At 38.3% G+C, this 22,616-nt stretch overlaps 2 protein-coding genes across 4 annotated transcripts in view; one reads left to right on the top strand and one right to left on the bottom strand.

Annotated features, from left to right (window-relative positions):
* Positions 1–2,101: 2,101 nt before the first annotated feature.
* On the top strand, positions 2,102–7,865 carry LOC138000291 (PRA1 family protein 3-like). 2 transcript variants are annotated; one of them, XM_068846605.1, is made up of 4 exons: positions 2,102–2,142; positions 2,247–2,438; positions 4,130–4,347; positions 6,073–7,865. In XM_068846605.1, the coding sequence occupies exons 2-4, from the start codon at positions 2,263–2,265 to the stop codon at positions 6,225–6,227; spliced, it is 549 nt and encodes a 182-aa protein (XP_068702706.1). In that variant the 5' UTR covers positions 2,102–2,142; positions 2,247–2,262; the 3' UTR covers positions 6,228–7,865. The 2 variants fall into 2 exon arrangements, with proteins under 2 accessions (XP_068702706.1, XP_068702704.1); XM_068846603.1 differs by having other exon boundaries at positions 2,112–2,438.
* Positions 7,866–8,507: 642 nt separating this feature from the next.
* The window catches only part of LOC138000290 (protein transport protein Sec24C-like), a 26,375-nt gene continuing 12,266 nt past the window's right edge, over positions 8,508–22,616 (bottom strand). For both annotated transcript variants that reach the window (XM_068846601.1, XM_068846602.1), the window contains exons 14-26: positions 22,458–22,551; positions 21,561–21,677; positions 20,178–20,348; positions 19,380–19,476; positions 17,872–17,954; positions 16,757–16,958; positions 16,042–16,160; positions 15,108–15,183; positions 14,834–14,937; positions 10,231–10,318; positions 9,875–9,978; positions 9,435–9,524; positions 8,508–9,147 (exon numbers count right to left, since the gene is read on the bottom strand). In XM_068846601.1, the coding sequence (XP_068702702.1) occupies positions 9,004–9,147; positions 9,435–9,524; positions 9,875–9,978; positions 10,231–10,318; positions 14,834–14,937; positions 15,108–15,183; positions 16,042–16,160; positions 16,757–16,958; positions 17,872–17,954; positions 19,380–19,476; positions 20,178–20,348; positions 21,561–21,677; positions 22,458–22,551 (1,489 nt within the window). In that variant the 3' untranslated portion in view covers positions 8,508–9,003. The remainder of the gene's footprint in view (positions 9,148–9,434; positions 9,525–9,874; positions 9,979–10,230; positions 10,319–14,833; positions 14,938–15,107; positions 15,184–16,041; positions 16,161–16,756; positions 16,959–17,871; positions 17,955–19,379; positions 19,477–20,177; positions 20,349–21,560; positions 21,678–22,457; positions 22,552–22,616) is intronic.

The following is a 22,616-nucleotide window of genomic DNA, read 5'->3' as shown; positions in this document are numbered from 1 at the left end:
CATCCGTCGCATTCTTCTGGAGAATTATCATCCTCCAAGTGTGTTAATTTGAATGTGCTGTCAAGTAAGTCCTTCCAAATGCCCGGTCTGTTCTGCCAAATGGTAAGCCGCCCATAGTTGCAGCTAAACAAGGAAGAGAAAGGACACCCCCCACCCAAAAAAAACCTGTCTCTAAAGCCCCGGCTACACGATGTAACTTTGTTAGAAAAAACACGTCCCAACATTGTTATAAAAACCCTTCTAACAATGTGTATACCGTCATACTAGTAAAATAGTTGGAAACGCGTCACTTAAGTCTTTGTAATACAACATTGGGCGGCTACACGCTTCAACATCTGTTGTATATTGGAGAAAATGAGTGATCGAAATCGTAACATTCTCCCCACAAAAATGTTGAACAAACTATGCATGCTAAACGTTCTAACATTGTTGATCCAACAAATATTTTATAACAATGTTTGAACGTGTGGCCGGGGCTTAAGATCATTCCCTGTAAGAAATCCACTAATTGTTTCGTTCATTGTTATCATTTGTGCTTTGCTCTCACTTACAGCGGATGATCCTCAAGCTCGTTGTATTTTTGTGGTAGTGCACTTTATGTCACCTGTTTCTAAGAGTGAGTTCAATAAAGTCCGTGGTGGGAAATAGGCCCGCAGCGCGTGCATAAATCATGAAAATAAACAGGTCTTGGAAGCGTGGTCGAATTTCAACAAATGAGCTCCAAAACCGGCAAGAATTTGTGGACGCTGATGAATAACAAAGCAGCTTCTATTTAATGAATTACCTGGTGATAAATAATCTCGTCTGGGAGAGTGAATGTTTGACTTTGCAGAAACAATGGTCAACCTCGAGAGTTGCACTTGCTATCGTGATCTTTGTGTTGAATTCGGACATTTATTGTCGAACTTTATAACACTTAAAAGAAAAAACCCGGTGTCTTGCTGCCATTTTGTCAGATGTATCCTTTGTTTCTTGAGTTGGTGGTAACACGCAAATCGATGTCACTTTCAATTTACTTGAGCTGCCAAAAAAAAAGTACAATAGAAAAATTGAACGTAGCAAAAATATTTTTCGCTGATGGTAAGTTTTTATGTTCGCGGTAGGAAATTTATGTTGTTTTCATGTCGCAAATATTGTTGCTGATGGCGATTTTTTTATTCTCGGCCGACACCTCCTAAAAACTGTGTATCAGTATTTTTTTTTACTTTTGCATCAATATTTGTTTTGCATAAAGCAGGCTAGCAAATTCTGTACCTTGCTTAGTTCACATTTTTTAGCGTCAAAATAGAATTTTCCGTCCTGTTTCTGACAGCAAGTCGTATATTATGAGGTCTCCCATCCAGATACTAACCCCGCCGGACAGGGGAACTTGAACAACTTCAATCTCTGGAAAACAAAACGCAGCTCAGTTGACATTTATGGAATAAAGCGCTGTATCAAGTTACTGCACTGCCACACGTACGCAATGCGCGCCTATTTTTTAGAGTCGTCACCGTCTCTTTTCGACTACGAGTTGTTCTCGAAATATGGTTATCATCACGGTATAAAGATCAGATAGAAGGAAAACGTTTTGTATCACACAACTAAATCGTTGTTGTGTCTACCGAAACCAATCTTCAACTATTTGCTTGTCGTTTTTGAGTAACAAGGGTAATTACGTGTTTTTTTTTCTTTGATAGAATGTGCAACTGCACACCTTTTCCACTTCATGCTCGTGCAGGTTATGGATAAAAGAGTAAAGTGATTTAGATCGGACAATTAAAGCAATTGTCTCGTATAGACTTCTGAAAAACTCAGGCAGGTGCATTCATCGAGTCCTTCACAACAAATTGACCTACTCCCAACTGAATGGCTTCGTAGCTCTGTTGATAGAGAAAGGATTGCACCGGCATCGCAAAGGTCATGAGTTCGAATCCCGTTAAAACCGCCAACGCAGATAAGCATGGTGTGTTGTTCTGAACGAGACAAAATAATAAACGACATTGCTTTATTCTCCTTCATTTGCTCAGACCTGTGACAGGTTCCCGCGCTTTTTTTCCCGCTGTCCCGGAATACATGTGATGGGTCCCGATTCCCGAACGAAATCCAATCAATGGGGGAATTATCCCGCACATGTTGAAATAGCCTACCGTTTTGTTATTAGTTTAGTGTTACTCTGATCACCGGTTTATACCAGCAAGTCTTTTGATTTTGCTGATCGGTCTTTTTCAGTCTAAATAAAGATATTTTTATTATTATTATTATAGTGTCACGCAAATCAACATGGCGGCAGTTGCGTTTCCACCTCTTCGGTCTCTTCAAGACTTCCTCACGGATGCACAGTTTACAGCTCCGACATTGAATGACTTGGAGAGAATGGAAAACAGGATGATTAATAACCTCATCTACTATCAAACTAACTACTTCCTGATTGTCATCGTTACTTTCATTTTGGTTGGGTAAGTACGATTGAAGAATACATGTACATGTACCCCGAAATGTTACACCATTGCTGTTTGAATAAGGTGGTAGCGAAGAACTGAATCTAAAGAGTCAGAATGCAGACAAATTTCCGCTCCCTTATCGAGGGAACTGCTGAATACCCTGTCCCCTTTGTTAGTTCAGCGGCGTTCTTTGATGAACGAGTCACAGTAGGACGTTTTTAACCAACCTCTAACCAAGAACAACAGGGAAATGTACGACTTCTGGTGGACGAACGTTAACAAAAGAAGCTAACGAGAGATCTTTTGTTTTCGTCCACCAACATGGCTGCGATGACGTCACGTGAAAACCTCCTATACAATAGATGTGGCGGGCTATTCAGCTTGAAAGGAAAGGAACTTTATTTATGAAAGTGTCTAGTTGTTCCTGCGCTGGAGCACTAATTGGGGATACTGTATAAATCTGAAATCAACAATTACAGTGAACCGGTTTTTCATCTCTGGGTACTCTGGCTTCCCCTCTCAGCAAAAACCAATGTTTGACTTGATTTGCTTTCATTGTTAATTTCAGTTTTCAGTGTCCCCAATTAGATAAGTGCTCCAGCGCTAGAACTACTAGACACTTAAATTAATGAGTTCCTTTCCTTTCTTTTTCTTTCTGCAAAGAGAAGACAAAACTGACTGAAGCAGCAGTATGTACTTAACTGACTGCTTATCTCAGAGAAGGGGGGGGGGGGGAGGGGAGGGTTAGGGCCAATGAAGCAAACAATACAAATATACACAACGTATCTTTCAGAATCTCAACAGGCAGGAGTTGGTCCTGTTGGCTTGTTGGTTTACCTGGGCCAGGGAAAACCCACTTAAACCCCCTCCCTCCACAAACCCTACATGGCCACAGCAGAACTTAAACCTGGGGATTCTAAGTAATTGTGAGGCCCGTGCCCTAGCCACTCAACTACACACCGCCTCCTTTTCCTGTTAAATGGCTATCTGGGGATTTAGATACACAATGCTTCTTCGATAAAGACATAAATGCTGTGCCTATGTGACTGTCAGTCAGACAAGGTTTTGAAATTACTAAATAACTGGCAGTCCGGCAATTTTTTTCAAATGGCGAAAAAACCCTGATTTCTGCTTGGTTCTCTCATGCCCGGGGCACTCCAATAAATTATTATTAACACTCGACTAATGACTAAAGCAAACCAAAGCCCTTCAGTTTTTAACATGTTAAACTGATATCAGAAACCCATAAGGGTTGAAACCTGTAACACGCGTTCACAGCTTCCGAATATTCAGTGCGAACTGATTGGTTGAATGTTTCAGTGCTAAGTACCATATTTGGAAACCCCTCGCTGTTTTTGTTCCAAATATGGTACTTAGCAAATTGAATATTCAGAAGCTTGTTTCCCAGCACACAAGGGGTCGTTACGCGTTTCAACCCTTATGGGTTTCTGCTGATATATTATATAATTATATATGTTATATATATTTAGACACTTTCTTGGTACTTAAAATGTACCAGATTTACAGATGACATTTGTCCTGAGGCTCAACACCCTCCTGAAATATAAATGAATTTTAATGAGACAAAATTTAATGCAAATTTAATGTAAAGTGTTTTCAGAAATCCTTAATTCTCCACAAAAGAAGCTGGCATTTGATAATTCAGTTTAAAAATTTAATTCCTCAAATTATCCATTTGCTTTCAGGGTCGTACATCCAAAGGATCTTTTGATTGGTTCTGTTGCATTTGCTGTAACCTTAATCATGTTTGGTGTTGCACAAAGTCATGAGCCGAAACTTGCACAGATGAAGCAACAATACCCTTTCTTGGTCCCTGGTGCTGTTTTTGGCCTGGCTGTGCTTGGTGTTTATGCGCTGGGATCCATTCTTGCATTTGTTTCGGGAGTCACAGTGCCTGTGGCAGGTATGTTCAATGGTACATGTATCACACCTAGGACCCCAAGGGGTAGTCAAACAGCTTTCGTAAGCTGTTTATTCTTTCACTGGTATTGTTGAAACCTCTATTGTATTGTAAGTCTTTGTCATTGTTTCTTGTGTTTTCTGGAAGATTTATTTAAAAAAACTACCGGTAACTCAAAGCTGAAAGGTTGACTGGAGAAAAAAGCACAAGGTTGCAGATCACAAAAATTTAAAGTGCTGCAAACTCTGATCAAAAAATCACTTCTTTTTTTCCTTCAGATTTTGAAAGTGTGATCGCTCAACATTTGACTGGCAAAGTTTTAAGCTTTGATTTTTTTCCAAAGGCTGTTTACTTGAGTGTAAGTTTTGGATTTCACTGTCCGCCATTACTCATGTTCAAAACTGACTGATTGGACCTCAGAGGGTAGGATCTCGGGAAAAGTGAGGTCATTGACTCACCAGGTTAAAATTTCAGTGTGTAAACGCAGCTAATTATATCTGCAAAACACGAGTTTAGAAGTCTGAAAGCCTGAAACTCTCGTGCTGCGTACACATGCATTGCATTCTTTAACTATCGGTCTTTTATGTCATTTTCTCCTTGATCCAGCTCTCTCAAGATTTCAAAGTTAGCAATGGCGGGCCATCATACAGGAAAATTACTGTTAAAATAAACAGGTGTCTTTTTGAAATCAAGGCTTAAGACTTCGTTTAGTTACTGTTTAATTAACATAGTTTTGAAATCCAAAGAAAAATAAAAATTGTTTTTCTTTTTTCTGTCACAGTAGCACTTTAACATCATGTCTAAATCATGGAATGTCCTTATGTCAAATGTTAGACTGTCTATTGATGGTTTGCATCTGCAGTAAAATGTCTTCTGGGAATTTGACTTCAGTATAATTCATGCAAAACTTGTGGGGCCATTTTCTCTTGTTTTGTACATCAACATGGCCGTTTCATCACATGGATGCAAACCAAGATTTGGCACAATACAACACTTCCATTGTTTAGTCTCATTCTTTTGGTTCCATGGCAAGTCATTTTTATTGTACAACCTTACAAGGGCTACTACACCTCCTTTACCCAGGAATGTTTGTTTTTTCTAGTGAAGGCAATTTCAGTGCTCAAATTAACTCTAACTTCGAATCTTGTTTCACAGTTAAACATCAAACCTAGCACACCAAGGGGCAGCCTTCATTGTAAATGTCCTGCCTTAATTTTAAAGACTCTAGGTGATTTTTATATGCATCATCACATGTTGGTTGATGAGATCCATCATCCATCATCACATGTTGGTTGATGAGAAACCCAGCAACTGTACATTGCAGCATTTTTGTGTCTCTAGAGACTGGCTGCAAACCACCTGCCTGTACCAAGCCTTGAAATAGTAGGCAGCATTGTTCCAAGAAGGGTTTGTGTCTATTTTGGCAACCAAAATCTTTGGTTTCCATGGCACCAAACCTGCATTTAATACCTAAAACCCATTATGAGTGATATGTCCTGATACTTCATTTAGAAAATTTGGTTACATTTATTAACCTGTCAGGAAAATTTTCAGAGACGAAGGCTAGCAATATTCCTTGTTAATAATTAACCATACAGAAATCAGATAACTAATTAAGTATTAATCACTGAAATCAATTCCAAAACATCTAAAAAATCGGTGGAAGACCTCATCTCAAATGTGTTGTAAGACATACATCAAAGGTTTTTTTTTCACTTTTTCTTTTAGTAACACTTTTGCATGCGGCAACACGCAAGAGAAATATCAAGAACAAGTTTGCTAATGCCATGGAGCTCTTCAAGGAAGATGTCACCCCTATGACAATCATCCTTTCAAAGATTTGCACCATTGAACAAGAACGTGAAGAGAAAGGGAAGAGATAAGAAGCATAAGAGACAGTCTTGCTAATAATCTATTGTTGGGAGAGGGAGCAGCTGAGAGATATAATAAAGTTATAACTGGTTGAAATCATGCTTCCACGTTTGGGCTCTGCAAAGAGAAAGGGAAGAGATAAAAAGCATAAGAGACAGTCTTGCTAATAACCTATTTTTGGGAGAGGGAGCAGCCGAGAGATATAATAAAGGTATAACTGGTAGTAATCATGCTTCCAGGTTTGGGCTCTGCAAACACCATTGCCAATGATAGAGGTAGAGAAAGGCATGCTTCACGCTTCATATGCAAGAACAATAAACTATCATACAAGGACAGACTGTTTAGTTTCAAGAGGAATTTAATACCTCTTAACTATTGGCTAGAATATCTTAAATGTAAATTATGGTATATTAATACCTGCATTGATAGATAAGTCTCTATTTATACTGGGTGCTCACACTGTAGTGCCTCTGGGCTTTTCCTTAAAGTCAATGCTAAAATATCCCTCTTCAGAAATTCATTCTTTGTAAGAAATACCTTACCTCCAGAGATTTTATGTCTGAATATAATATCAAAGTTGAAATCATTCTACTTTTCCAGGTTACGTCGAGTTTTCGCTCCTGACGATACTTGTACACATAAGGTCGTTTGTTGCAAATGTTGTAAGATCAATACTTTGATTAAGTGTAGTTCTTGATTGACATTTAATTGTATTTTTTGAACGATGTAGTATTTTTTTTCCTTTTTTTGAGTAGTGGGTTGGGAATAGCTTTTTTTGTTTTTCATAAGGGAGGATTATGTTAACATAAAATTTAGTTCACTTGAACTGTAAAATCTGGGTGGGTGTTTATTTAATCCAGTTAGACCATTCAACTCTAAGATTTTATTCCAGTTTGTCATTTAGGGTTTTTTTCTATGGCTTAAAAAGACTAAATGGGGCGGGTTATGAATTTTTAACTGTGGGTCACGATACTATTTAACAATCATTCACCAAAGGCGAAGGTGAATGATTGTTGAATATCTACAGAGACGTAGTACAGGTAAATATTCCCCAATATTCGCTGAGCCTGAGGCAAATAACTGTTTAAGTATAATTTTCAGAGGTGAATATCAAATTAACACACTACACCAATTTACTGGAGAGTAGGTGCCGTAAGTGCAGCAAGGAGGTCACCATGGCAACCGAGCCACAGTCCACCTCCCACAGCACCCGTCAACACATCCTCACTGAGACCAGTATGTGGAATGTATACTTACCCTAAAACATGGGAGGGAGGGAAAAGCAACAAGGTGACTCAAGCCAAAGCACATGGCAATGCCCCTGCAAACCTCTCTGGAGTCCCCCCCCCCCCCCCACTCCACCCCCGATATCACCAGGAGAAACCCCTGCATTGGCTTGGTTTTAACTTTACCTATATGACATTTAGCCTCATAAAGTGCAAAACAACATGCTAAAACACAATAAAAAGACACAAAAAGTGCTCGCTGACCTTAGCAGCCGAGCCTCCAAAATGTTATAGTCACCGGGTTGTCGGGAATATAACCCCGAATCCTTATATTCACCACTGCAAATTATAGTAATTAATATTTACTTGTATGTAAGTACAAAATCCCACAAGCTTTGTAGCTTAATTAAATTTCAATTTATTGTGTATAAATAGTCTCTCTTTCTCCCACTGTAGTCCAGCCTGTGAAAGTGGTTTGATTTCAGCTGATTTCTTGCCTCTAAGCTACAGCTTAGAAAGAATTGTTTTTTGAGGATATATAGTTTACGTCATAGAAAGTGCGGCGTACGGGGTTTTATTCAACCAACGAGCGAGGAACGAGCGAGTGAGGGTTTTTGACACAAACAACGAGTGAATAAAACCCCGTACAAAGCACTTTCTATGTCATGAACTGTTTATTACACATAAGACGAGAATTTTCATTAAAATAGTTTTCTGAACGCAAATTAGAAACAAAAACTCACTAACAATAGAACCAAATGCAAATTTAATTTAATTCAATAACAGAGTACGATTTGCACGAGATGCACAAGTGATTGGCATGGAAACGCCTTTACGCTGTCGTTGATTGGTTATACTTCCACATGTGAAATAGCTGTATGCTGTATAAGCCTTTTCCACATGTGAAAATAAAGCATATAGATTTGTACAAATGAGCTTTATGGAATAAAATCCTCATGTTATGTGTAATAAATGAAGAAAACAGCAGCCTCCCATTTATTTTTGGCCTCAAAAATGAACCTTAATTTCTCCAACACCTTTAATTAAAGAATGTTGCAAACAACATCAGTCACAAAGTTTGCTTTAATTCGGTCAAGTTAGAAAATATTAATGGACAATAATTTGACTAACACTGTTGCAAATTAGACTTGGGAAGTACGGCTAAATTCACTTGGCAGGTACAGAACAACACATTGTGTCATTCATTAGATGTTCATCATTTTTTTTATATAGATGTTTACACCATTTGTGTATTGCTTCAAAATTTCCACTTTTTACCCCATGAACTATAAACTATATGAGCTGCCACATTCAAATGTAGCTTTTCTTTCTTTTAAACTTGACTTCATGGGTGAATTTCAAATTCTGACATAAACGTCGCTTGTCAGATTTTATTGGTCAGAGAAAAAAATTGGTCTTTTTTTTAATTGTCAAAATTAACTCAAAACACACTCTAAAAATGAAGTTTCAAGTCAATGTGAAAGACAATGAGTGAAGTTAAGAATTTTCTCCAGATTTTTATTCCTGTGGTAAAATTCTGGCTTTGAACAATCTTGTCATGTTAGTTCATCAAGCTGCGGATCTCCTTGTGCATTTGGCAGAGGAAGTCTACATAACTGCTTGCAGCTGGATTGATTCCCTTGTCCTCCACAAGCAAGTGCTTAAACCATGCTTCAAGTTTGTCGCGCTGTCGAACTACAGTTAACTGTGAAGAAAGACAATAGAAAACTGAGAAGGTACTTGTTTAGACATGAACAAGTAACAAAGTGCAGGATCAAGTAATTTTAGGGAACACAAGCATACACAAGGCGCTTCTGGCAGCTGCTTCACCTTCATCGTTGTCATAGTGAATGCTGTCACACTGCCTCCGAAAAGAAATGGTGACAGAGGCAGTTATGAATATCCTTCATACCTTATCAGATCACCAACAACTTTATATCAAACTCTAACAAAATGTAAGGCTTCCAAAGCCCTTAGGGGCTGATTTCATACCTTGAGATAGTGCTGTCTTTGTTCCTGGATTTTCCGAATAATTTCATGAAGACGGGCAGAAAGAGCATTTTCAAGGACTGGCAGAGAAGTCTGAAACCGGACAAAATAAAAACATGACATTTACTGCGTCTACAAATGCAAATTATCTCTAAGACATGCATGGTTACCGCCCAAATCTTATTAAACATGGTTATACATTGTGTGCCAAAAGATCTACTTTTCTGCATAATCCTTCACAGGGAATAAATACTTTTGTATTAGATGGCACCATCCTGAAATGCCAAGCAGAAAGTTGGACTGACACTTGAGGATTCAGTTTCAATAAACATTCAGGTCAGTTCCTGGTGGAGAAATAACTTCCTGACAATACACGTCGAACTGCCTGCTACATAAAAAAAGGGGTTTCCCTGAAATAAAAGTTTATGGTAGTAACATCTAACCATTTCAATGTCCACTTGGCCAATAGTTTGAACACCAAACACTTCATGCAGCCAGTTGGGATCAACTTGAAGTCCAATCCACAAGAAAAGGGAAATTCCATTTTCTGAAATCAATCAAGCAAGAATTCAAGTTATAGCAAGGAAAGAGGCTTCAGTAGCCTCTGCCATGAAAAATTCACCTAGTTCTTGTATCTGTTGCGATGGGTGTCAGTTTGTGTGTTTTGACAACTCAAAGTTTTAAAACGGATATAATTTATTTAAAAAAATATTATTGGAATCCATGACATGACAACATTTCTCAATTAAGAAAACAAAATTATTGTCTTGACAAAAATGTCACCTACACATCAACTCACCCAATAGGTAAACTCCATTCTCTGACATGCGTTCTGCTGAACATCTGATGACTGAAGGCAGACCCGAAGAATTCATGTCTAAATCATGCTGTAAAATAAAAAGTGTGACATTATTCTTAGAATCCCCAGCTAAATATCATAACTATTCAGGGGCGGATCTAGGGCAGGGGTGCAGTGGGGTGTACCCCCCTCCCTCCAACGGGCATAAACCGAGCAATGAGCAAACAAATGGCAGGAGCTCAATTTAGTTTCCCGGATGTTTAGTCATCTTCACCAGTCTCCTTTGCATGGCTAAATCCAATATGGAGACCACTACATTAATTTACTTCGTTATTTATTATTAATTTTTTATTTTTTTTGCATGTCACCCAAACAACGGAATAATTTATACTGACAAATCAAAGCAAGTTGTGTGACTTGTGTAAGTCAGAGCATTTCGTCTCAGGGGACACAACAATTTTGATGAGTTTTAGCGTAAAATTGCACGATTTCTGTGTTAACACGATCCCTGGTACTGAAATCTTTTTGAGCCAATAATGCAAAAAAAATAAAAAAAAAGGTTTTAACTTTGGGATTTTTGTGGGCAAACTCAAAGCTAGACTTTTGAAAAGTCCAAAAATTTGGTTTTATCAACGGAGTTGATAATGTAAATTGGCCACCGTACAGAGATTCTAAAAGCTGACGTTTCGAGCGTTAGCCCTTCGTCAGAGCGAATCGAGGGATTATGGGTTACGTGTAGTTTTTATAGTAGAGTAGGAGCTACGCTATTGGTGGTAACATGGCAACGTGAAAAATAGGAATATATTAGTTAAATGAAAAGCGTTCGTTAATACCGTGAGGATTAAGGGTGCCGATTTGAAAGATGAATTTTTGTTCCAGATTCTTGCGGCTTTCCGTCGTACCTAGATGTAGGGAAAGGCCGCAGATAGCCATGTGTTTTTTGGAGTGGTTAGGCATATTGAAATGGCGAGCGACTGGCTTGGATGCATCCTTGTCATTCTTCTCAACATCGCGAAGGTGTTCGCGGAATCGGTCACCTAGTCGTCTACCCGTCTCACCAATGTATAATTTATTGCATAACGTGCAGGTTATGCAATAAATGACATTTGTGGAGGTACATGTGAAACGATCGGTGATCTTAACAGATCGCTTAGGTCCCGATATCTTGCTAGTGTTAACAATGAAAAGACAAGTTTTGCATCGTAAGCGCGCGCATTTGAAAGTGCCGGGTTGCTCGTTAGTTTTGAGCGTCTCATGTCGATGGTGCGCGGGACGAAGGACTTTTCATCCTTGATTGGCGACTGACTGACTGACTGACTGACTGACTGAGCTAGACCAATCAGAGTAGTCCTTGTGGACCCCAGGAGATGGAGTTGTCAATCAAAATTTGCCATACGCAGTGAAGCCTGACTTTCAACTCAAGTGATGGATGAAGCTACAGGATATTCCAACTATTGCGCAACTATCAGAGGAAAACAATTCAAGCATATATGTCTTGCAGAGAGTTGTTTGTGTCTGCTCCAACGAAAAAGCCCTAATGGGCCACCGTAGAAAAGTATGACCTTTGAGTTAGTCCCGTAAGCCTTTGATTGCTTAGTTGGGGAGGATTGCAATGCTATCGTCTTCGTGATTGTTCCACTGATTTTACTCATGAAAGATCTGGTCTCTAGCCTCAATTGTCGTCGCATTAGAGATCATTAGAGCGTGATATGTAAGCGACGATTGTTCAAAACAACAGTAAAAGGACATTTAAAATCTTACACAAAAACTGGTGTCTGGAAGTACCGAGACGATTCTCAACAACTATCGACACATGTTCCGTAGACAGAGAGCATTATTGCATCACTAAATGGTAAGTTTCACAAAGATGTATTTCTACTTCTATTCCCGATCTAGCATGTCATTTAATCCCGGTCTAGCACGTCTCCTACACATAAAGCGTACCTGATCTTTCATGAGTGAAATCAATTGACTTTCTTGACTATTCAAAGCTTTCCCTTACTCGTTAATGATCTTCCGTAAGTACTAGTATTATTCTATCATCACAATTACAGCACAAAGTTTTAGCCCAAAAAGTATCACTGGAGATCTCCTTTCCAAGCGTTGTCTCGAGATTGAAAGAAGCTTTTGTTTTATTTCGTCTTTGTTTCTGATACATTTTAGCACAAAGTAAACAAATTTCCTCTTTCAATTTGGAAGAAACAAACGTGTTCGATTGTTTTCATCGGATTGCGCCATCAAAGTGCAGAACTTGCAAATGACGTCATCCCCCTTTTGGCACGAAACACAAATGAAAACCTTGCAAGCCAGGCAAGTCAACCTTTCGCAACTCGGTTGCTCGCTCATCCGCTTTGCTTCCGAAAAATCACGCTTCAAACGCCAAAACATTTTCTCCTGGGATTCTCGTTAGGTCGACTTCTGGCAAGTCTAACTCAAAGCATGTGCACACAAATCTAGAGCCTAACCATTTGAGCATACTACTTCCCCAAAATGCCTTAAACCACTCCCTCCTATGAGTGACATTCATAAATTCTACTCTAACACAGGAGTTTTACTTATTTCTGGGGACCTGTTCAGGGGTGAATGTGTTGACGTCATAAAATGTCTATGAACAGTAATGGATGTTTGATCGAAAGTTTCTCATACAAAAGCCCAATTGCTCACGAGGCAGAGCTGAACATAATTACGATTATTTGCATTTTATCCTAATGTAACCCAAGATCAGAATCTAAAAGTCAAACAGTTTTGGACTGAAGTTTAACTTCCTGGGTGTAAAGTCAATTTAGCATTATGGATGCCTGCACCACTACAATAGAAAAAGGTTGGCACAGGTTTATTATAATGCAATTAACACTCTTTTGGTTGAGATTAATCGGTAGTAACCACCATATATTTCTCCCAAGTGCAAGCCAAAGGCAAAGTGGCTTGCTGCTTAATTGTTGGTTCATCAGTGTTTCAAGTTTAAAAAAATTCCAGGTTGTCCCTCTTTCAAAAGCCGGGCAACCAAACCCGTAAATTTGGTTGCCCTGATGAATGCTTGGTTGCCCATTGGGAAACCCCATATGATTAAATGCACGCCATGTTGAGATGCAATCGCATGGCATTGGAGCTTGAGTATCCCATACACTCTTTTTTTTGTAAGAACTTCCTCACATCACACTTTGTTTTACCTGATGACTTTGATGGTGTTGAAAGTATTTTGGAATGATTGTAAAATAAGAACTGCTCATTATTACAAACTGAGATGTACATCATGCAATAAGAAAGCAATTGTTATGTTATACAAAGTGCCCCTGTGATCAAAAAAACTTTCTTTGGATTTCAAAACTATGTTAACTAAACACTAAGTGACCAAAGTTTTAAGCCTTGATTTCAAAAAGACACTTCTTATTGAATAAGAATTGATTTTTTGTTCACAGGGGTACTTTGAGCATTTGGGTTAATTTGCATTAATTAATTTACCTTTATTTGATACCTTTATTTCAAATGACAAATGAGGAAACTAAAAGAGTTCTTAATTAATTGACTCTCAGCCTGAGAAATGTTCTTACTACGTTCTTAAAATTTTGGTTAATCTCAGCCTTAACATTCTTATAAAAAAGGCTCTTGTGGTTCTAAGTGTGGTTCTAAGTGTGAGCCTGTAGGTTTTTGTGGCACTCAGGGTTTAAGGTCATTTACATCACAGGACATGTGAATTTCCTATCTGACGATTTTTTGTAAAAGCCACAGATATTCAAAACACAGGAAAATGCTCAACTGCAGCAAACTAATTATTGTTAACTTCGCAGTACTATCAGACACTGACAACAGAAAACCTTCGAGTGAGTCAGGTGCTGCTTATGTTATTCATTTTCTATTTTTGGCAGGGTTGTCTGCTGTTTTTTTTGTTGGGCAACCAACCTTTTCATTTTACCAAAAACTAGTCGCCCACTAAAATGGTCTTCTAGCCTCATACATTAGGGACCACTAGATCAGGGGATGAGGACGACTACAAGTACAAGTTTTCCATTCTGAGCACGCGCACTTGGAAGAACATTGGCCTCCAAACCTTATGCACATGCTCAGTACAGAAAACTCGTAATTGTAGCTGTCCTTGTCCTCCAATCTAAAGGTCCCTATTATGAAGCGCCAGCGAATACAGAATGCTACAGCAAAATTGGTCACAGGTTCACCTAGATTTTGCCATGTTACACCCTAAATTTACCACCTTCATTAGTTTCCTGTAAGTTACTGTATTAAGTTTAAGATTCTGCTCTTGACACTTATGTGCATAAATACAGTCAAGCCCCTTAACCAATTAATCAACTTAATCACCATTACATCTAGGTACTCTCTAAGATCGAATCAGGCTTCATTACTTTCAACACCTGGTACTAAGCACTGTTGTATGCGCATTCCACACCTACTGCTAATCACATCATGGAGACACATGATGTTTATAAAACTGCTCTTAAAACTTTTTAAATGCTGGGAAGTCATCTTCTCAACAACCCTATCTAAAAGCATGGGACTCCTTAAAACAACATTGTCATTGGCCAAAAAACAAAGCTGAATCTGAACCTCGCAAACTTCATGAAAAGAATTCAAGGATACCAGTACATACCAAGGGAAAGAGTCTAGGGTAGAAATATGGTACTGATGCTGCCTGGTCCATTGACATAACTGATCTCATGAGCCAACTGCGATCATCTGAACTCATCTCTGAACCTGGGATGTGAAACAAAAATTGGAGGTGGACACTCCCTCTTCAAAAGTTCGCAAATAGCAACTTTGAAACACTTTTCTAGTGGAAGAAGTTAAAACTTTGTAGTTTTATCAATCTACATGTAGGCACTTGACAAGGACAAACTGTAACAAAATTACTGTGAAAACCTCACCTCCTAAAAGAATGTCATTCTTCAAAATGCAGTTGGTATAGAGAGGCAACAGTTTCATGCATTCAGGAAGGATCAACTGTTGACAAAACAAAAAAGTTAGAAAGTCTCTTGATCCAGGAGAGGGCTAAGTTGTTAAAAGCATGTTTGGTACCAGGGTTCATAAAAGAAAATTGCACCCATTTTCAAGGACCTTTCACAAAACCCACACCACAAAGAGAAAAATATCCACCAAATGGTAAACATAAGTGGCAAAAACCACAAAATGTTGTAAGGGAGTCAGGATGGCTTAGTGGTTATCAACAGTGCCTTCCACCTCTGCGACCCGGGTTCAACTCTTGGCCCAGAGATTGTATGTGGGCTGAGTTTCAGTCGATCTCAACCTGACTCTGAGGGTTTTTCTCTGGGTACTTCAGTTTTTCTCCCTCAGAAAAATCGACTCCCAGCCTATTCTATCTGGCTGTGGTGCTGTGCTCCGAGGTCATAAATGGGTCGTGTTCAGGGGCAGAGCGCCTAGCCGGCAGCACAGATCCTTCGGTCTGACCTTGTCGAGCCACACCCTTAGCAATTCAGTCTCCGACTGTGAGTAAGGGCGTTTAGCAGGGCATGCATTATCATTATCATTATCAACCACTAAACAGGAAACTGATGTTTTCATGTGAGAAGTTACAAATTCAAGGCACATTTAGCTTACTTAATTTTAAGGTGTTCTTCAGTCAGTGCAAAAAATACTGCTTTCCCCCCCCATCAAATTCAAAGTTGAACAAACTTCCAGGACTTTTCAATAAATTAGAAGAACTTTTTTAAGGACTTGCTCTAAGGTGCAACTTACGACTTTTCAAGACTGGTTGACGAATGTGGCATGTAACTCAAACTCCTAGGTTCAAATCATTCCCAAACCACTAAATCTAAGACAGTTAAATGTTATTTATTTTACCTGGCCAGCAGATGAGGGAGATGCACAATTTCGTCTATAGCAAGCTAATATCTGTGCACACTGGTTCATCAAGTTTTCTCTGATAGCTTTAGGAGTGGAGGTGTACACCTGCCGAACAGCTGTCGAATAAAATTACCAGATTAAATAAAGTTGTAAACTTAACAATTATACATTAATTTTATCCACATGTACAGCTGGTAACAGGTGAATAGAGAGAAGAGATAGATTCTTAAACAAAGAACATAAGGCAGGGCTCGAAATTGCGACCAATACGGTCGCATTTGCGACTAAATTTTTCCCTTTGCGACTGAAATATCTGGAGAAGTCGCAAATTTGCGACTTGTTGTCACCTTCGTTCTTTTGAAACAAAAGGGTTAGCAGTTGCCACTTTGCTGCTAATTTTGCTAAAATATATAAATAAATGACAAAATTATTTTGTTTCTCGGTGTGAATTTTCTCTGAAGGAAGCGTAATTGTATAGTAATTTAGCTGCGATGTTACGTGCACAGCTTCATTCCTTTGATCATTCGCCATTTTCAGCAGTTTCTTTACACACAAGTACTGCGGGCTCATATTTTTTTGCTAAACCGCTGACAACACAATGCAGCGCGGCGATTTTGCGACTAAAATTTGCGAGATTGCGACCAAATTTTCGTATCTTATCGCAAAATGCGACTGGGTTTTTTCGTTAATTTCGAGCCCTGTAAGGTGTTACCTTGTTTTGACACCACATTAACAAAGGTGTCCATCTCGCAGCAGCGGAACAAATCAGACAACTGGCTACATGTGGAGAAAGCTAGATTGTGGATTCTTAGACGTCGCTGTCCACTGATAGACGTGTAGAGTAATGCACACTGGAAATAGGCTTGACTATCTTCTGGTAGCTTGTCATCATGTTTAATTTCAATGACAATAGCCTGACAGAGAAGAAAAATAACTGGTATTTCTTACACATCAAAGGACAAACAAAAAGGTGGCATACATGTATGTGGAAATGGCTGTAGGCAACTACTTTTTTTCATAGTTATTATTAGCTTTATTATCTACTGTTATCAACTAATCATCTTCCATCCAATGAATTCCCTAACAGTCAATTTCACATTACTTTACTGTGCCATGTTGCGAAGTTCATTGGGAAATTGGATACTAGGTAACCAATTATGCAGCAAATTAGACAACCAAATTGCAAACTTTGAAATGAACATCAATTTCAGGCATCACCGCAACTTTCGGGCAAAGATCTCCACCTGTCTTTTTTCTCTTCAATTTTCAATTAGCCTCAAATTATTTTATTTCTGCCACTTCATACTTGGCCTCTATCGTTTATAAAAAACAATCATCCGCAAATAACATTCTTCAATGCTTGAGTAGGTTCTCGCTAACTCCCTGTACATTCACGAGTTGACCCATATCATCCATTGGTTAATTTTTTTTTTGCTCAAGAAATCATCATTCCTCCCAATTCATCATTTTATTAATAGATTGATGATGAAGCTAGTTTCTAAAGAAACATTGTTGTTGCATTGGTGATAAATGAAACACAAAAGACTTGGTTTTATCAAATGATATGATCACAGATCTTTCTTACAGTCACTACTAGATTGACTCGTTTGTGGAAAACAATTCAATAATACTGGAATAATAACAAAAATGTTTTACAGATGTGGACTTACAAATTATTTCAAATCACATTTTAGTTGACATGGTTGTCATAAATAAATGCCCTATTACTGAGCAACCTCAAGCGAGTGTCTGCTGAGCATGATCATGAGAATGCGTTGAATGAAGAGAAGACTTACAATAGTTTAAAGTTGTATGCAATGGCCTTACCTTGTGTGGATCAATCGCGGCAAGTTCCACATCGGTAGTATTACTCATGTAGCAATTGCCCCAGAAATCAACTGGCCGCAATCCTGTTAGTAAATGGAAGGAACAAGACTGCAGAAGTTGCCACCCAAAAGGCAGTAATAATAATATTGTTATTGTTATTATTATTATTATTATTATTATTATTATTATTGTTAATGTTATTGTTATTGTTGTTGTTATTGTTATTGTTATTGTTATTGTTACTGTTAATTATTATTATTATTATTATTATTATTATTATTATTGCACATGAAATTTTTATGGCCACCAGAAATCAGGAATCAAGAGGACAATCTACTTTGTCAGGACTGCACTTTTCAGCACCACAAGCCTGCAGAGACATTCCCATTCTATTTAACTTTTATCCTTACTGAAATGACTAAAAACCGACTTTGTGGCAAAGGACACCAAAAACCAGTACAAAATTATATTTTCTTTTTATAATATCAAAAACCATAATTATCTGTTATCTGTAGCTAACAGGATTAACTATTGGAGGGTGATGTGAAGTGCTAGTTTTCTACCCATGTAAACCATGTGAGCATTAGCCCTACTAATGGAATTGGGCCCTACACAAGGACAGAGAAAACTCTGACCACGGTGGGAATTGAACCCACGACCTTCAGGTTACATCACCGCCACTCTACCGACTGGTCAGACAGGAGCAGGTCATGGGAATTGAAGTTGTCAATCACACGGCAGCCATCTTTACCCTCCAATAGTAACCGTTAATTCTGTTGAAATATAAGTGCCACACGGCCAACGTTTGCGAAGAACGTAACCCTTCCCTGTATCTGTAGCTAAGGTTGGAGAGAATGAAAACTGGTTCAAAAGTAAAAAGAACAGATAACTTTTTTTCCGAATTTGGACAATGTGCTTTAAGAAATTACTCAAACTTTAATTTTCATACAATGCATTTCACCTCCTTGGGTTGTCAGAAATGTTACACATGTCACTTTGGGAGTTGTTAACCAGTTTAGCCCTTTAACTCCCAATAGTGCCACTTATAGATTTTACTCTGTCTAACGCCAGACGATTTTACTCGTCAATGGGAAACCCCACGGGGCTGAAAGGGTTAAGCCACAAACAAACAAACATACATACGTACGTACGTACGAGTGGTCAGAGCGGGTCATGAACCCGGGATCTCCGCATCTCAAGGCAAGCGCCCTAACCACTGGGCCACACTGTCCATTGACCCCTGAGAGTGACCCCTCTCAGAGTGACCCATTGACCCTCTGAGAGTGAGACTTAATAGATTTTACTCTGTCTAACACCAGACAATTTTACTCGTCAATGTGGCCGTCCTAGGGCGTTTGAGGTTTAAATGGGTGAACAATGACAGTCCCATGAAAGAACCCTTTAAACAAAAAACCAATAAGAAAGAAACAAAGCCATCTTCCATCTTGCCAAATGCATATATTGACTGATGCATTATTAACATCCAAACTAATATTAACCATCCTCACCTGTACTGCATCTAAGCCTCATGACAGCATTAAAGCCAACATTGCGTGCAAGATTTCGCTTGAGATCACCACGCAACTGATCTCCATGTGTAGATTCCTGCGTTATGAAAAATAAATAAATAAATATACAAATACACTGTACGTGAATGAGGCAAGGAATCCACATCACATTGGTGTTCCAGCAAAACACTTTATTGGCAAAATGATACATGCAGTTCCATATCAAGATTAAGCTGCAGCAAAAGCTGGGGGAAAGATGACCTAAATCAAGTACCTTACATTCATTTTCTAAACATCTTTCTTTAACTTAGAGCTTACTGTCTTTTCAAACAATGCATTTATTACTTGGGTAAAAGGTGCCAACCAAATTATAATGAGAAAAGTGATCCTAAGGGAAACTACCATGTACATGTACACTGCATAACATAACACCCCTTAAAATTATTATGTTTTCCGTGTACCTATTACAAGTACATAACACCATTAAAAAGGGCAGGGGTTACCATGCTCATTCTGGAGAAAATAGACATTCCTTGACAGATTAAGCTTAGCGTCAATGAAAATCTGCCATTTTATCAATGTGCACAGGCTAATGAGCACACCACTGAAGCAAGACATTATGCGCAGTAGGGTTGCGCAATGCAAAACCAGGGAATCACCTTAAAGAAGCAGCTTGATATACTAGTGATTGTTGACAGGTAGTTGTTTAAGGAGGGAGTAAGATGCGAAGAAAGATATCAGTAATTCATAAAATGCAAAATGGATGGATACATCAAAGGAATTTTAAGCTTCTTTTACCTTAAAGTACGAATATCTGTAAATCTGTCCCCCTGTAAGAGTGGCCACTGAGCCGATAGTGGCTACATCAATGTACGCATTTGGGAATAGAAACAAATCAACTGCTACTCCACTTTCCACACACTCTTTAGCAAGTTTCTCATAAAAGCCACTCTGTGGTGTAAGAATTGTCTGAGGATAAATTAAACACACCAGTTTGACATCTGCAACTCAGCTGATACCTACCGCAATTCCAATTCAAACTTTGAAAATGATTTGAACCTTTAGAATGATCATTCATTGAATGAATTTACAGTGCAACCAGGAAAACCGTGAACACTTGAAATTATGTTAGGAATGCTATTTCTGTCCAATCACACATCCAAAATCCACTTACTAGACCACAGAGTATTTACTGTTGTTTGCACAATGGCTTTAGATTTGCCAGGTAATTGAATAAATTTGAGCTAATTCTGGTCGTTTAAGCTCTGACATTACTCATAAAGAAACAGAACAGTGCATGTGTATTTGTCCTTTCATCGATCACTGGCCCTCTGATGCAATTGTTACTTTCAACATGGGGCACCACTGCAAATACTTGTACTAGAAAAGTTATTCAGTTTGTGGTTTTGGCATGTGGAGTCCTCAAAAATGATTGGCTTAAAGAACAATAGGTATTCCTGCCACATTTTAGGTGTTAACAGTTTTCCCGGTCACACTGTAATCGTCAGGAAGAGTGTGGACTGTTATTTTGACTTTATTATTATTATTAACTTAAGTCGTCAAAGTGAAGTTCAGTTCAGGTTGTTGACATGCCCATATTGAACAACAGTCCTTCAAACATTACACCCATCCAGATGATCAATTTTCATAAAGGTGATTCAAACTCTACCACCCCTTCCTATAAAATGTGTAACATAACATTTTTTAACTGGCATCAATTTTCATATTCAAGGTTACAGAACACCATTAATAACAATTAACTGCAAAAACAGCCCAAAATTCACCAATCAAAACCCTTTGATTTGAATTGAAGTGTTAAATGGTTATTGACAAGAGCAATAATATATTTATGTGTTCAAGTCTTTTTTAGCAAAGTGTTGAAGAAAACATTCTTGCTTATGAATAAAAGGCATGAAAAAGGTGCCAGAAAGATTTCCTGTAACTCTAGCCTCTCATAAAGGTCAACACAAAACCCATGGTATTAACAATCTTATTATTTGTGACGACTTCATGGAACCTGTTGTCTACGTCTTGTTACTGGCTACCTGTTGTAGTGTATAATATTTTGCCACCAATTCAGATTTTTTAAACTTTGTTTTTCCATTTCATGTTGATCACTGATTCCTTTTTGTTTTTGGTTTTGCAGAAACCACCTAGACACCCTTTTATTATTCAACAAACCTTTTCTTTATCAGAGCCAAGCAATTTTCTATCCTCTCTGTTCTTTAATTTTCCAGGTGCTTCTGCTATCGGCAGGGCTGAATGGAAAACAAACAGCTTTCCTGATATACCTGCAGCCTGTGGAATAAAGGATTCAACTGTGTGTTACACAATAATTATCGTTTAATCTAATAATTTTATCTTCAGCACCTTCATACTTAAAACTTAATTTAATAGCCAAAGTTAGCAAATGCTGCTTCATTCTTATGAATAGTTATCAGAATGCCTTTGTAATTACATCTGCAAATAGTTACACTTTCAAGACTTTTGTGGATAAGGACTATAAACAGTAGGCCCATCTCACAACCCTTCTTCAAAAAAAAAAAACTCAAACTCTGTGGGAAGTTAAAGATCCCACACACTGATCAAAAAGAGCAGAACACCAAGTGTTGAAGTCTAATCTGATTGAGGTTTAAAAGTTCATTAGCCTATGGCTATGACGTGCTACACTCAAAATTAAGAGTTCACTTCACTTCACTTCACTTCACAATTAGCCTATGGCTATGACGTGCTACACTCAAACTTAAGAGTTCACTTCACTTCACTTCACAATGTACTGTACCTTCTAAGACACTGTTAACATAATAATTGAGAGAAAGTACTGTATCAAGATATAATTATTATAATTATTTTGATACAGTGCACACTTCCTCTCAAGAGTATTGGTTTCAGGCAAACTAAACGGTATGTCCTACTTGCTCTATCTTAGTTAACTCTGGATTAAAAAAATATTCTTTTACAGAGTCAGATTAATTACTTGAGAGTCAGCAGTGATTTCACAAAATAATTGAAATATCTCTCTTTTTTTAAAGAACGCTTTAATTAATATTGTCTATGGTAAACAGAGTGATCATTTACCTTTAATGCTTCCGTTCCAGCTTGGATAACAGGTCCAAGTACTGTCTCTGTTTCTCGTGTTTCACCAAACATTGAGGGAATTTGTTCTAAAAGGCTGTAAGAAATAGAGAAATGTGAGGATCTCTCAGACTCAATTTTACCAAGAACTGACCTTGATAC

Source organism: Montipora foliosa, chromosome 4 (assembly GCF_036669935.1).
Source record: "Montipora foliosa isolate CH-2021 chromosome 4, ASM3666993v2, whole genome shotgun sequence".
Classification (NCBI taxonomy): Eukaryota; Metazoa; Cnidaria; class Anthozoa; order Scleractinia; family Acroporidae; genus Montipora; species Montipora foliosa.
Note: the sequence above shows the minus strand (reverse complement) of the source record. Positions and strands in the feature narration are given on the sequence as shown.